This window comes from Neomonachus schauinslandi, chromosome 1 (assembly GCF_002201575.2).
Source record: "Neomonachus schauinslandi chromosome 1, ASM220157v2, whole genome shotgun sequence".
NCBI classification, from domain to species: Eukaryota; Metazoa; Chordata; class Mammalia; order Carnivora; family Phocidae; genus Neomonachus; species Neomonachus schauinslandi.
Window position 1 is genome coordinate 14,544,641 of NC_058403.1, and position 11,731 is coordinate 14,556,371.

The window sequence follows — 11,731 nt, forward strand, 5'->3', positions numbered from 1 at the left end:
ATTGGAAGTTTCATACACCATGACAGGATGATAGATAACACTTCAAACTGATGAAGCCAGCAAGAACTAGGTGTGTATATTAGGTAGAAATATGGGATGTGCAAATGCTGGAAAGAACAACTGAACAAGTTGGAGAGGAGGAGCTTAAAAAGCTGTTGTATTGTTTTTATTTAGTACTATCTAACTTTTCAAATTATATACGTGTATTTCTTTAATAAATAAAAATAATACATTATATGTTAAAAAAAAGAAGAAGAAGATAGCAGGAGGGGAAGAATGAAGGGGGGGAAATCGGAGGGGGAGATGAACCATGAGAGACTATGGGCTCTGAAAAACAAACTGAGGGTTCTAGAGGGGAGGGGGGTGGGAGGATGGGTTAGCCTGGTGATGGGTATTAAAGAGGGCACGTTCTGCATGGAGCACTGGGTGTTATACGCAAACAATGAATCATAAAACACTACATCAAAAACTAATGATGTAATGTGTGGTGATTAACATAACATAATAAAATAAATAAATAAATAAATAATAGTCTAAAAATACATGCCACTTGTAGGAGGAGATTATGAGGAGAGACATTAAGCCAAGATGTAGTAATTAGAAACTTGGTTTAATTTATATGATTTAAATATAAAGAAGCTTAGTGTGTTTTGTTAGGAGACATAAACTGGAAATCCGTAAGGAAGAGTGGGCTGAATAAAAATTAGAATGTTGTAATAGTTATGAGCTCTAATTCAGCTTTTTAAAACCAATCTCTAGCTCTCTAGCCTAGGTTTTTAAGATTTATGTGCATGTATTCAATCATTCCAAAATGGAAATAATTTGAGTTTATGAGATTATTGAAAATAATGATTATTAAAACATAATGCAGGGTGCATGGGTGGCTCAGTCAGTTAAGCATCCAACTCTTGATTTCAGCTCAGGTCATTATCTCAGGGTCCTGAGATCGAGCCCCATGTTGGTCTCCATGCTCACCAGGGAGTTTGCTTGAGATTCTCTCCCTCTCTCTCTGTCCCTCCCCCTGATCACTCTCTCTCTTTCGCTCTCTCAAATAATTAGATAAATCTTAAAATAAACAATGCAAAAGCAAATTTTAAGCAAACTTTGCATACATGAGTTACATGCACAAGATACGCTATTTTATACCTCCTTTTCTGAACTGAGATTTCTTGTCATGTCTTATAGACCTCTTGACATCCCCATCAGTCAAAACCAATCTATAAATATTAAATGAGCTCTGATTATGTATCAAGAATTGGGGAAGGTACTGAATGTGCCCAGAACCCCAACACTGTATGCATAGATCCTGCCCTTCTGGGGCTTGCAATCTATAAGGGGAGGGAAACATAAACAGATGAGTAAATAGTTAAAATGGGTGACAAATGCTGAGAAGGAGAAATACAGGGCGATATAAAAGAATCAAATGGATGTATATACTTTTCACTGTGGACCCAAGGAAAGTCTCTCTGAGTAATGAGATGTGGAGCATGAATAATCCCTCATTAGGAAAGGTGTGAAGAAAAGAGAGTTCAAGGTGCTGAGAGCAGTTTGGGGAAATGTCCTGGGACATGAAGATGTGGACATGAGTGAGGACAAGCAGAGGACCAGTGCAACAGGATCCAAGCGAGAAAGTTCCACATAATGTGCCTGAAAAGGTGGAATGGGGAGGATGACCAGAGGCAAACACAAGGAGAAGGTGATACACAGCCTGGGTGGTGGGGCTCTGTCTTACAAAGCACATAACTGGCTAGGTAAATAATGACAAATGAGTAGAGGTAAGAAAGATGAAGCCAGAACCAAAGATTTCCTATCACCTTTGGAATAAATTCTCAAATCTTTGAGAAGCTGGTAAGGATTCCAGAGGATATGGGCTCTGCTCACATTCCCCATTTCATTGGTCATACCCTCTCTCCAGCTCACATCTGCTCACTCAGGCCTTATTTCAAACATTTTTATGGTTGGGAGCTTTCCACAACAGAGCCTTCTCTCTGCCTGGATTATTCTTCTCCTTCTTCTCCTTCTCCTTCAGTGACCCAGCTAGTCTTATAAGGCAACCTATAAAAGCTACTTCCTTAAGACTTTCTTAAGGTCCTACTCCAAAGCAAGTTCCTCTTTTCAAATCTATCACATCTTTTCACTTTCCTTCATGGAAACTGCATTCTGTCTCTATGGCTCAGTGTCCTCTTCCGTAAAATGAGGGTATTACTTACTATCAGTGAACACCTCACAGGGTCATGGTGACTCTGAACTGTAAACCACTAAAAATAGTGTCTGGCATATAGTAAGGGCTTAGTAAATATTAGTTATCATTTGAAAGAAGCCAGGCACAAAAGAATATATATTGTATTTACATTAAGTCTCAAAACAGGCAAAACTAATTTCTGACATTGAAAGTCAGGGTAGAGGTGATTTGGGGGCAGGAGTGGAAATTGGCTGAGAGATGCCATAAAGGTTCTGATGGTGATTTGTTTCTTGTTCGGACTGTTGATTACATGAGGGTGTTCACTTTGTGATAATTCATTCTTGAGCTCTGCACTTAAGATTTGTACCCTTTGTACTTTAAAAAAGTTTCAAAAGTCAGCTATCATCATCATCATCATCATCATCATCATCAACAACAACAATATTCATCATCAACATGATTTGTAACTCTGTATTTATTTGCAGAACTGTTTACTTGACTAGGGGCTCCATGAGGGAAAGAACCAAATCTATTCACTGTGTATCTAATACCTAGTATAGTACCTGAAACAGAATATAACATAAGCCTTCCATGTCACTCTTCTATTCAAAGCCATCAGTGACTTCCCATTTCATTCAGACTAAACATCAAAGACCTCACTACAGCCCACAAGTCCTTAGCAGATCTAAATACCCACTATCTCTCTGAGTTCATCCTTACTGCTTCTGTCACACTCAGGACTTGCCAGACACATTGGAACTAGGTAGAGTTGGTAGTTTTGCGACATTGTGGAGGTACTAAATGTCAGTGAGGTATTCCCTTTTAAGTAGTTAATTTTATGTAAATTTCACCTCAACTAAAAAAAAAGTGGGTGCTCTAAAACTAGACTGAGTTCAAATTCTGGCTCTGTCACTTCGTTGTGTAATTTCTGACATGTCGCTCCACATTTCTGTATTTCCATTTCCTCACCAGTAACATCTGCAGAAGAGGAGTACTTACCTTCCAAGGTTGCTCTCAGTATTAAGTATGTTACTACTTCAAACAGAGCCTAGCATATAGAATAAGCACAAACTGAATAGAAACCATAAATATTATTTTAAGAAAAAGCTTATGTCTTTATAACCAAGAGGGAACAGAGATGAGTTTTGAGCCCTTCCTTTCTAAAAATAGTTTTCAGAACTGGAAGGAGAAATGGATAACATTAGTCCCCATTGACTTTTAGGCATTAGCCTAGCTACTTCCAGTTACAGTTGAGGTCTAAAGAAGTTATGTGACTTGACTAAGAGCAAGTGAGCCATGGTTGGCGATGAGGCCAGGGTTGTAAGGTTATACTCCAGTTTTGCTTGACACAGAGTACTACATTAATGTCCTGGGGATAACATTAAGATAAACTGATATGTGTAGGAGATTTGAATAAAACCAAAAGAGAAATTTGACTTATTATTTGGTTCAATCTTACAAATATGCACTTATGAATTGCAGGTTGTATGGCTTATGAGATATCACTCACTCATTCATTCGTTCAATGAGCATTTATCAAGTTCCCGCTAAGTGCTAGGCAAGTGCTAAGTGCTGTGGTTTTAAGTAAAAAGAGTAGTCTGCCATCATTGAATTTATACTAAAGTAAATAAATAATTAGTTGATCATGACCATGAGAGAACTAAGCAGGCCATTGTGAGGGAAATTAATGGGAGCAGCTGATTTAGATTCAGACGGGCAGAATGGATAGAAAGAGGCCAATGTGGGGAGAGGGACAGTGAAGAGTCTACTGTAAGAAACCAGAGGGAAGATCTGGGTGATTTGGATGAGTGCAGTGGTTCTCAACCTGGGATGATTTTGTACTTCAGAGGACATTTGGCAATGTCTGCAGACATTTTTTGGTTATTACAACTTGGGAGGAAGGTACTACTGACATCTAGTGGATAGAGTCCAGGGAAGTTGCTAAACATCCTACAATGCACAGGACAGCCTCCACAACAAATAATCTTCTTGCCCAAATATCAAAAGTTTTGAGGTTGAGGAACCCTAGGCTAGTATGGTAGCCATGGAGCTACAGAGAAAAAGATTAAAGCAATACTGTATGAAAATGGACTGGATATGGGGGTGGGGGGAAGTAAGGGAGAAATCAGGGATGGCATTCTGAGTTTCCATTTTTAGTAACTGGATGGAAGGGACTATGCATATTGAAATGCAAATATTTGGAGCACCTGAGTGGCTCAGTCGGTTAAGCGTCTGCCTTCGGCTCAGGTCATGATCCCGGGGTCCTGGGATCGAGCCCCGCATCGGGCTCCCCGCTCTGCGGGAAGCCTGCTTCTCCCTCTCCCACTCCCCTTGCTTGTGTTCCCTCTCTGACTGTGTCTCTCTCTGTCAAAAATAAATAAATAAAATCTTTGAAATGCGAATATTTGAAAGAGGAATTGGGGAGAGGGCAATGCTGTGGCACAGAATCAAGAGTTTGACATGTTGGGTCAGAAATAGTAATTAGAACTGGCTATGTGAATCTGGATTTCAGAGGCAAAAATCTGAGCACAAGATAAAATATGGGAATCCTTGGCTTAAAGGCATTTAACATATAAGAAACATATGACATCACCTAGGGAAAAATGTATAGCAAAGAAGTAGCTCAAAATGAGGATCCTAAATTAGCTACACATTCCTACCAGGCTCTAAAAGCCACTTGATCTTTTGCTCTCAGTGCCCTGGGTAACATCATAAGTATACTCAAGTATACTCACCACATTCTGAAAACACAGTTTTCATCTGGGTTCCTTAGTTTATTTTAAGCTATTTTGCTTTGTATCTAGTTATCTTCTTTCTTTGCATCTAATTATCTTCTAAAAATTAAGTAATTTTAAATGGATTAGTATCTAAGTATGTCATCAGCTCTCATAGGGAACACAATGTTGCATGCTACTCTACTGCTTTCTTATTAACCACACTGTATCAATTTAAGCTTGAGGTTTGGAGAGTGGGGAAAAGACAGTATGCATTCAATTGGGTATTTTTATTCTTAAGAGGGCACTATAAAATGTGAATCAAAAGTGATTAACATAGTCTTTTGAGCAAAAAAAGCATACAGGCATATATACACAAAATACAGTCCTTCTAAAAAGCACAAAACAAATTAACAGCAGCTGCTGATCACTCATGAGTAACTCAACACCATGAGCCTGTGTACATGAGCAGTGAAGGGAAGCATTTTAACAAGGAAATAAATTTCAGTTTTAAGCTTTATAGAATTTTACAAATGATACAAAAAAGTAACTTAAGTGTGTCAAGTATCCTTTAAAAAACCTACTTTAGGAAATGCAGTCTTTCTAAGATCTCTACCAATCAAAAAGGAACTGTAATAAAGATAATAAAAGTAATAAAATTTCCTTAAATAGTGTTGAACCAATTAGTATGACTATACTATTAATTGAATCAATATTATTAATTCATTTCCCACCAGACAATGTATTTTAATCTCTACCATGTGAGGCATATTTAAACTAGAAATATATGTGTAGATTCACTTAACCAAAAAAGTAATTACCACAAATGAACTAATTATACTGAGTAACAAGATCCTTGGAAAATACATTATATGTAGGAGTTAATATAACATTCCAGTGGCTCCATTGTGTTATTATTATTTTTTGTTCTCCAGATGAGGATATCAAGTCTTAGAGAGTGTGTCAGTCAGTGTGGAACATGTCATGCTACAGTAACAAACAGACCTCAAAACACAACATAGGTTCATTACTGATTTGTCACCAGTTTGTTGCTGGTCTGACAACTATTCAGAGTAACTCCTCTCCATAAGGTAACTCTGGGATCCAGGCTGATTTCATCTTGTCTCTAGAAACTGTGGCTTTCAGAGTTACTCAGCCAGGAGAAGAGTATGCTGAAGGGCCTTGTGAGATCTTTCACTGCCTTCCTTTTCACCCAGAAATGGCACTTACCACTTCCACTCATATTTTGTTAGCTACCAATGGTCACATGATTACACCTAACTGAAAAGGTACAGACTTTAATGTGCCTGGGAAGAAGAAAAATGGATGTAGATAAGCACTAGCAAGCTCTACTACAGGGAAATAAAGTAACTTAACCAAGGCAACAAATCTAGAATTAGGTAAAACCAGGATTCAAACACTGTTTGTTCAAAAGCTGACCTAATTTGAGACTTCAGGTTCTCGAGATCTAGGGATGCAATGTTTACTGTCTACTGACCCTGGATGTATCAAGAAAAAATAGACAACTGAACATACTTAACACAGATCTTTAGGCTTCAAAATAAATCCTCCAGCAATCTTTATATTTATTTTCACTCTACGAAGCACTCAGTAATCATGAATAACTACCCATTTTTGAGCTTTGAAGCATCACTCCTGAAGTCCTTCCCAAACTCCTATAATGAGGTTAAATTTCTCCTTTTCTTCATGCACAAAGTACCATTTTTTGTAACTCATCACACTTCTTCACTATGTTTCCTCATGGTAGCAGCCATATTCTGTCTGTGTCTCCGGGGTTTAGCACAATGCCTCCCACAAAGTAGGCACTTAATATACACTGAATGAACCAGTGAGTGATTGAATGAATGGAGTGTCTGACTCCTTTCTGAAGCAGGCCATACCACTGTTTGACACTTTCCTGACTTAGCAATGCTCCCACCCACACACACACAAATTGGGTGAAATATACTCTTCTTACTACTTGAGGTATGAACTGACTACCTTCCAGTGGTGGGGTTATAATCTCCTTTGGAGGACAGGTGGTGCATTTTTGCCCATATAGGGTCTTCAGTAAAAAGTAGTTTCTGGCACCACGTACAAGGTACTCAGGTATTTGGTGAATGAATGAATGAATGAATGAATCTTAAGATGCATTAGATTTGTTTTGTAATTCCTTCCTATTCTACGTTGGTATGTCTGTAGACATGTTTTTCAAATAGATTGACTCAGTTTAGATCAGTCCTCCAAAATCCATACTTAGGAGAAAAAATCTCTATGAATGCTAATGCACAGCTAGCAAACATTTATATAGAACATTCCCCAGGAAGCTCAAAGGAAATTAAGCCAAAATGATCAAATGCTGATGATTTCCCCAGGGAAGTGTCCTTGTCCTTCTACTAAGAAATAGTCTCCAAACCTACATAGCTAAAATAGCCTGTCTTCCAGCGTCCAAACGTGACAGTCAAAAGAAATCAAGGGAAAAAAAAGTGGCGCTGGCAGCTACCCCTTTCCCAGTTCTGCATCTGTAAATGGAAGCAATTTTTCAAGAGATTATCTCGGGGTCTGAATAGAAAAGAAGCCACTCTAATCTTAGAGTACTGGAGGTTTTTCCTTCTCCTTCTTCTCCTTCTCTTCCTTTTCATCCTTGTCAGAGTTAAAACAGGAGCTCTGGTATTCTCAGAAATACTGGCGTCCGAGAAGGCGATTCTCCATCCAGTGATGGAAAGAGTCGTAGTTGGTCAGCTCCACGACCCCCTAACAGGGACACAGGGACATTACCAAGGAGGCCCTCTGCCACTCACAGCCCACAGCGGAGACTGCCTCCGTTCCGACTTAGTAGATAAGATTTTCTCGGTCTCGAGTATGCAACACTCCATCGACTTTCCAGCAGCACAGCGCAAAGTTGAGGGAAAGGGAGAATGTGCGTGCGTGTGTGCGTGTGTGAGTGTCTGGATCAGTGGTGTCGGGGCGGGCAGTAAATCAAGGGTGGGGCCAGCGACCGGGGGAGGAAAGCAAGGATTGAGAGAGGCAAGAGCGTGGCTCCGATCCCAGTTAACCTGCAGGAGCCCATCCTGCTCGCTCAGAGCCCCTGCACCAACTCACCCAGTACCCTTTCTCCTTCCTCCTCTCCTTCTTTCCCCTTCTCCCCTCCTTCTCTCGCTGGCCCCTCCACCTACCCCCCACTTTCCATCTGACCAGAGGACGAGTGAGGAAGACGTGCCCGCAAATTGGGGCAGCAACTTTCCTCAGCTGGTCTCTTGGCTCCGAGAGCAGGAGCGCGCTGATCCTCCGCGGTCTGCGGCCCATGGACGAGGAGGAGGAGGAGCAGTGATGGGCTAGCGGCAGAAGCGAGGAGCCCCGAACCAGCCCAGCGTCGCCACCCAGCGCCGCGTTCCCACGCCCGCTCCCTCGATCTCTCTCCGCGGGGAGCGTGCAGGGTGCCGACGCCGAGCCTCCCAGGGAGGATGAGGCAGGGAGCCGGCCCGAGCGGGTTGCATCTCGCGGGCGTGCGGCCGCGGCTGGGTCTCGGCCGGAATTAAGAAGCTGGGAAGATGGAGCGCCGCGCACTCCTCGCCCAGCACGGGCTCCGGACCAGGGACGCCAGCTGGGCACTCGTCTATTTCCTCTGCTACGTCCTCCCCCAGACCGCCCCGCAAGTACTCAGGATCGGTGAGTGAGCCCGGGGGAGCGCTCCGGGCTGCAGGCTCGCGGGACCTGGCCGCTCCCCGCTGCCGGCGCGGGCGCGGCGGGTCGCGGGGAGGCAGCGCGCGCCGGCGCAGGGGCAGAGCCGAGGGTGGCGAGGGCAGCGCGCACGGGAGGCTCCGAGAAAGGGGAAGCCGCGTCACCGCTGCCCTCCTGGCGAGTGCCGGGCTTCCCCGCGAGGGACGGTTGGCGGGTTTTTCAATCAGGCTCCAAGAACGCGGGCAGGAGCGCAGGGAGCCAAGCTCGCCCGCGCTGGCACCCTCCTCCTGGCGCGGGGTCTCGCGGCTGCAGCCAGTTGCTTTGGGCGCCGAGATGCGCTCTCCGGACGTCTGGGTGGACGTCGGGGGGGTCCAGATGCGCAGCCCAGGTCCCTGGCAACCCGGATGCCTGGTACTCACAGGCATGTCCCGATGTCAAGAGTAAAATTCGGGGACCACAGGGATTTCCCAGAACCTGCTAACCCCGAGCCTCCAAGTTTTCGTCCCCAAGTTGAGTTCTTCTACATGGAGCCTCCAAAGTCTGGAGGGTTCCACGAGAGTGGGGCAGAGCCCGGCTCTGACTCTTTGGCTGAGAGTTCAAAGAGTGGAGAGGATAGTCAATCAGCACGAAGAGCAGGTACATAAGTGTCCCACTTGACCCCCAATCTGCCAGGCCTGCCTGCCACTGAGAATGATCCCGTCAAAATAACTCCCTGGAAGACTCTGGACTTCTGTCTCAGATGGGATAGAAATGGACTGAAAGGCTGAATGTAGGAACCCTGGGGCAGCCTAAAGGGAGCAAAAGGCAAGGACGGTAGAAGAGGTGGGGAGGGGGGTACTTTGCTAGTGTGTGGATTCATAGACCTACATGCACAGCACCCACCACCATGGTTTAGTGGAAACACTGAGCAATTTCTAGGCTGTTTTTTTGGGGGGAGTTTTCAAAAAGCTCTTTGCCTTCTTTAATATTCTCCCTTCCACACTAAATCCAATTTCTATTCCCTTAGTCTCAGCTTGTCCTCCCCCTTCCCCAACCAACTGTGCTTCTTAGAGACACGAAGAGAGAGAGCCACAGGTGAGGCTCAGACACCCCATGGGTCTCCCAGCTTCTCCAGTCTCCCACTTGAGGTAGCAAGAGTGAAGTCCCGAGCTCTAAGGGCTTCTAATTCACACCCTTTCCAGGAACCCACAGAACGTGCACAGAACAGTGCAAGCACTGGCCAAGTGATGCCCCTGAGCAGCTGAAATTTCTCAATCACTTTACTGATTCTGACTTGAAATTAGCAACCTCTTTCCAAAGATTCAGAAACTAGTTCTTGTCACTCAATATAACTGTTTTGTTAAAAAAAAAAAAATAGAAGTTACTACCCTGAAATGCATTTTCTCTAGGCATGTGGGATCTAATTTTCAAGAAAAGATACCTAATACTAATTTTTACTGCAGATATATTTTTCTAGATTATGGATAATGACAATGTGCATTTTTGGATAATTTAGACTGTCCATTAAAAGAGTTCCAAAGTATTCCTTTCACACACACACATACACGCAATACCACTCATAACTAAAATATCCTTCACCTTAGATATGTTCTAGTCTTAATATCTTGATTTTCCTGGATGCAGTCAACCCTCCACGACCCAATAACACATTCCTTTGAACAATACTAAATAAGTGATGAATGTGCGTTACAATTTCCAACACTTATTAACTTAATTGGTGTTTTGCTTATACCTTATATATTTTAAAAGAGACAAATCTAGACATCCTAGAACAGGCTATACCAGCCAATAGCCCTCCTTCCTGTATAACAAACTTAAGGTAGCATTTTCCTTGCCTGCATTCCCCAAATCTAAAGGAATTCCCAGAAGGAGTGGAAGGGGATGTTTTAAAACATATTTGTTCACAGATCTGAGTGTTTATCCAAGCAATTATACTCATCCATTTAAAAGTGGTTTTCAAAGTGAAAACATCCCGACATGATTCACTGACCTTAAAATATATGGGACAAAATAATGAGATTTCCTTTTTCTAAATGGGAGCTGAAATGCATAAAGTAAAATTGCATGGCCTGATGCTGTTTACGTGCAGTACAAATGTCTTAACTCCTTCTGGCTCTGAGTGACCTGTGGTTGGCATGAGCACTACCCTGTATGTACCTCAGGACTATGCTTACTTTTAAATGGACATTTCAGCACCATGGAAACCAGCCTTAGCTCAGAGGAAACCTGCCTTTTTACAGGGAGTTTCTTATGTCAGCCAAGTCCAACAATGAATACAAAATATCAAAGGAGTTAGAGACTAAGCAAGTGTGGGAAGTGTGTGTATGTGTGTGTGTGCGTGTGTGTGTGTGTGCATGTGTGTAGGGAAGGAAAGAGAAGAACTGAAATGCATTCTTTTTCATCTCTCATTTTTTTTTATCTTCCCACAAACCATGAACTATCCAACCAACCAGAAAAAGGGGCCCTTGATTATTGACTTCCATGTTTTCCAGTAACTTAAAATATCCAATGTATAGCATTAATCTTAGGCACTTTGCACTGTGTTTATATGAAAAGGCACTTGAATGCTTGAATGAATTAATTAGCGGTCTACTTTGCTTGTGAGTGTCTGCTTAAACTTGAGCTATTGAGGAAAGTGAATGAAAGGTATAAAATGTAAGATAAATTCATGCGTGCTAAATATTGGAGAGGTCATTGAGTATGCACATTTGCATGGTTCTCACACATATTGTGCATATCTGTTGAAAAGTTTAACCAACCTCAAACCACAGTTTAGAGAAATGAAGGAGGTCCTATAGGATGGAGATGCTCTAAATGTTACCACTGCACTCCAGAGATTTCCCAGCACCCTGCATGGAAGAGAAATATGGCTAGCCACTGGGAATTCCCTAGGGGATTCTGGGTCTTCCTCTGTATACTTCAGTGTACCATAAAAACAAGTAAATCTCCACCCATCCCCCATACCACACACACACTTGAGCTTCAGAGTCACATGGCCAGCGAACCTATAACTAATAGTTACAGCAGGGCTGGGTGACCTGAGTAGACAGTGGCACACCTCCATTAGTGGAAATAAAAAAAAGAAAGGAAAGGAAAGGAAAGGAAAGGAAAGGAAAGGAAAGGAAAGGAAAGGAAAGGAAAGGAAAGGAAAGGA

General features: G+C 42.6%; 1 protein-coding gene across 1 annotated transcript in view; it reads left to right on the forward strand.

Annotated features, from left to right (window-relative positions):
- Positions 1–8,447: 8,447 nt before the first annotated feature.
- Positions 8,448–11,731, forward strand: part of GRIK1 (glutamate ionotropic receptor kainate type subunit 1) — a 378,577-nt gene continuing 375,293 nt past the window's right edge. Inside the window, 1 exon segment of the mRNA XM_044913681.1 lies at positions 8,448–8,565. Within this exon segment, the coding sequence (XP_044769616.1) occupies positions 8,448–8,565 (118 nt within the window).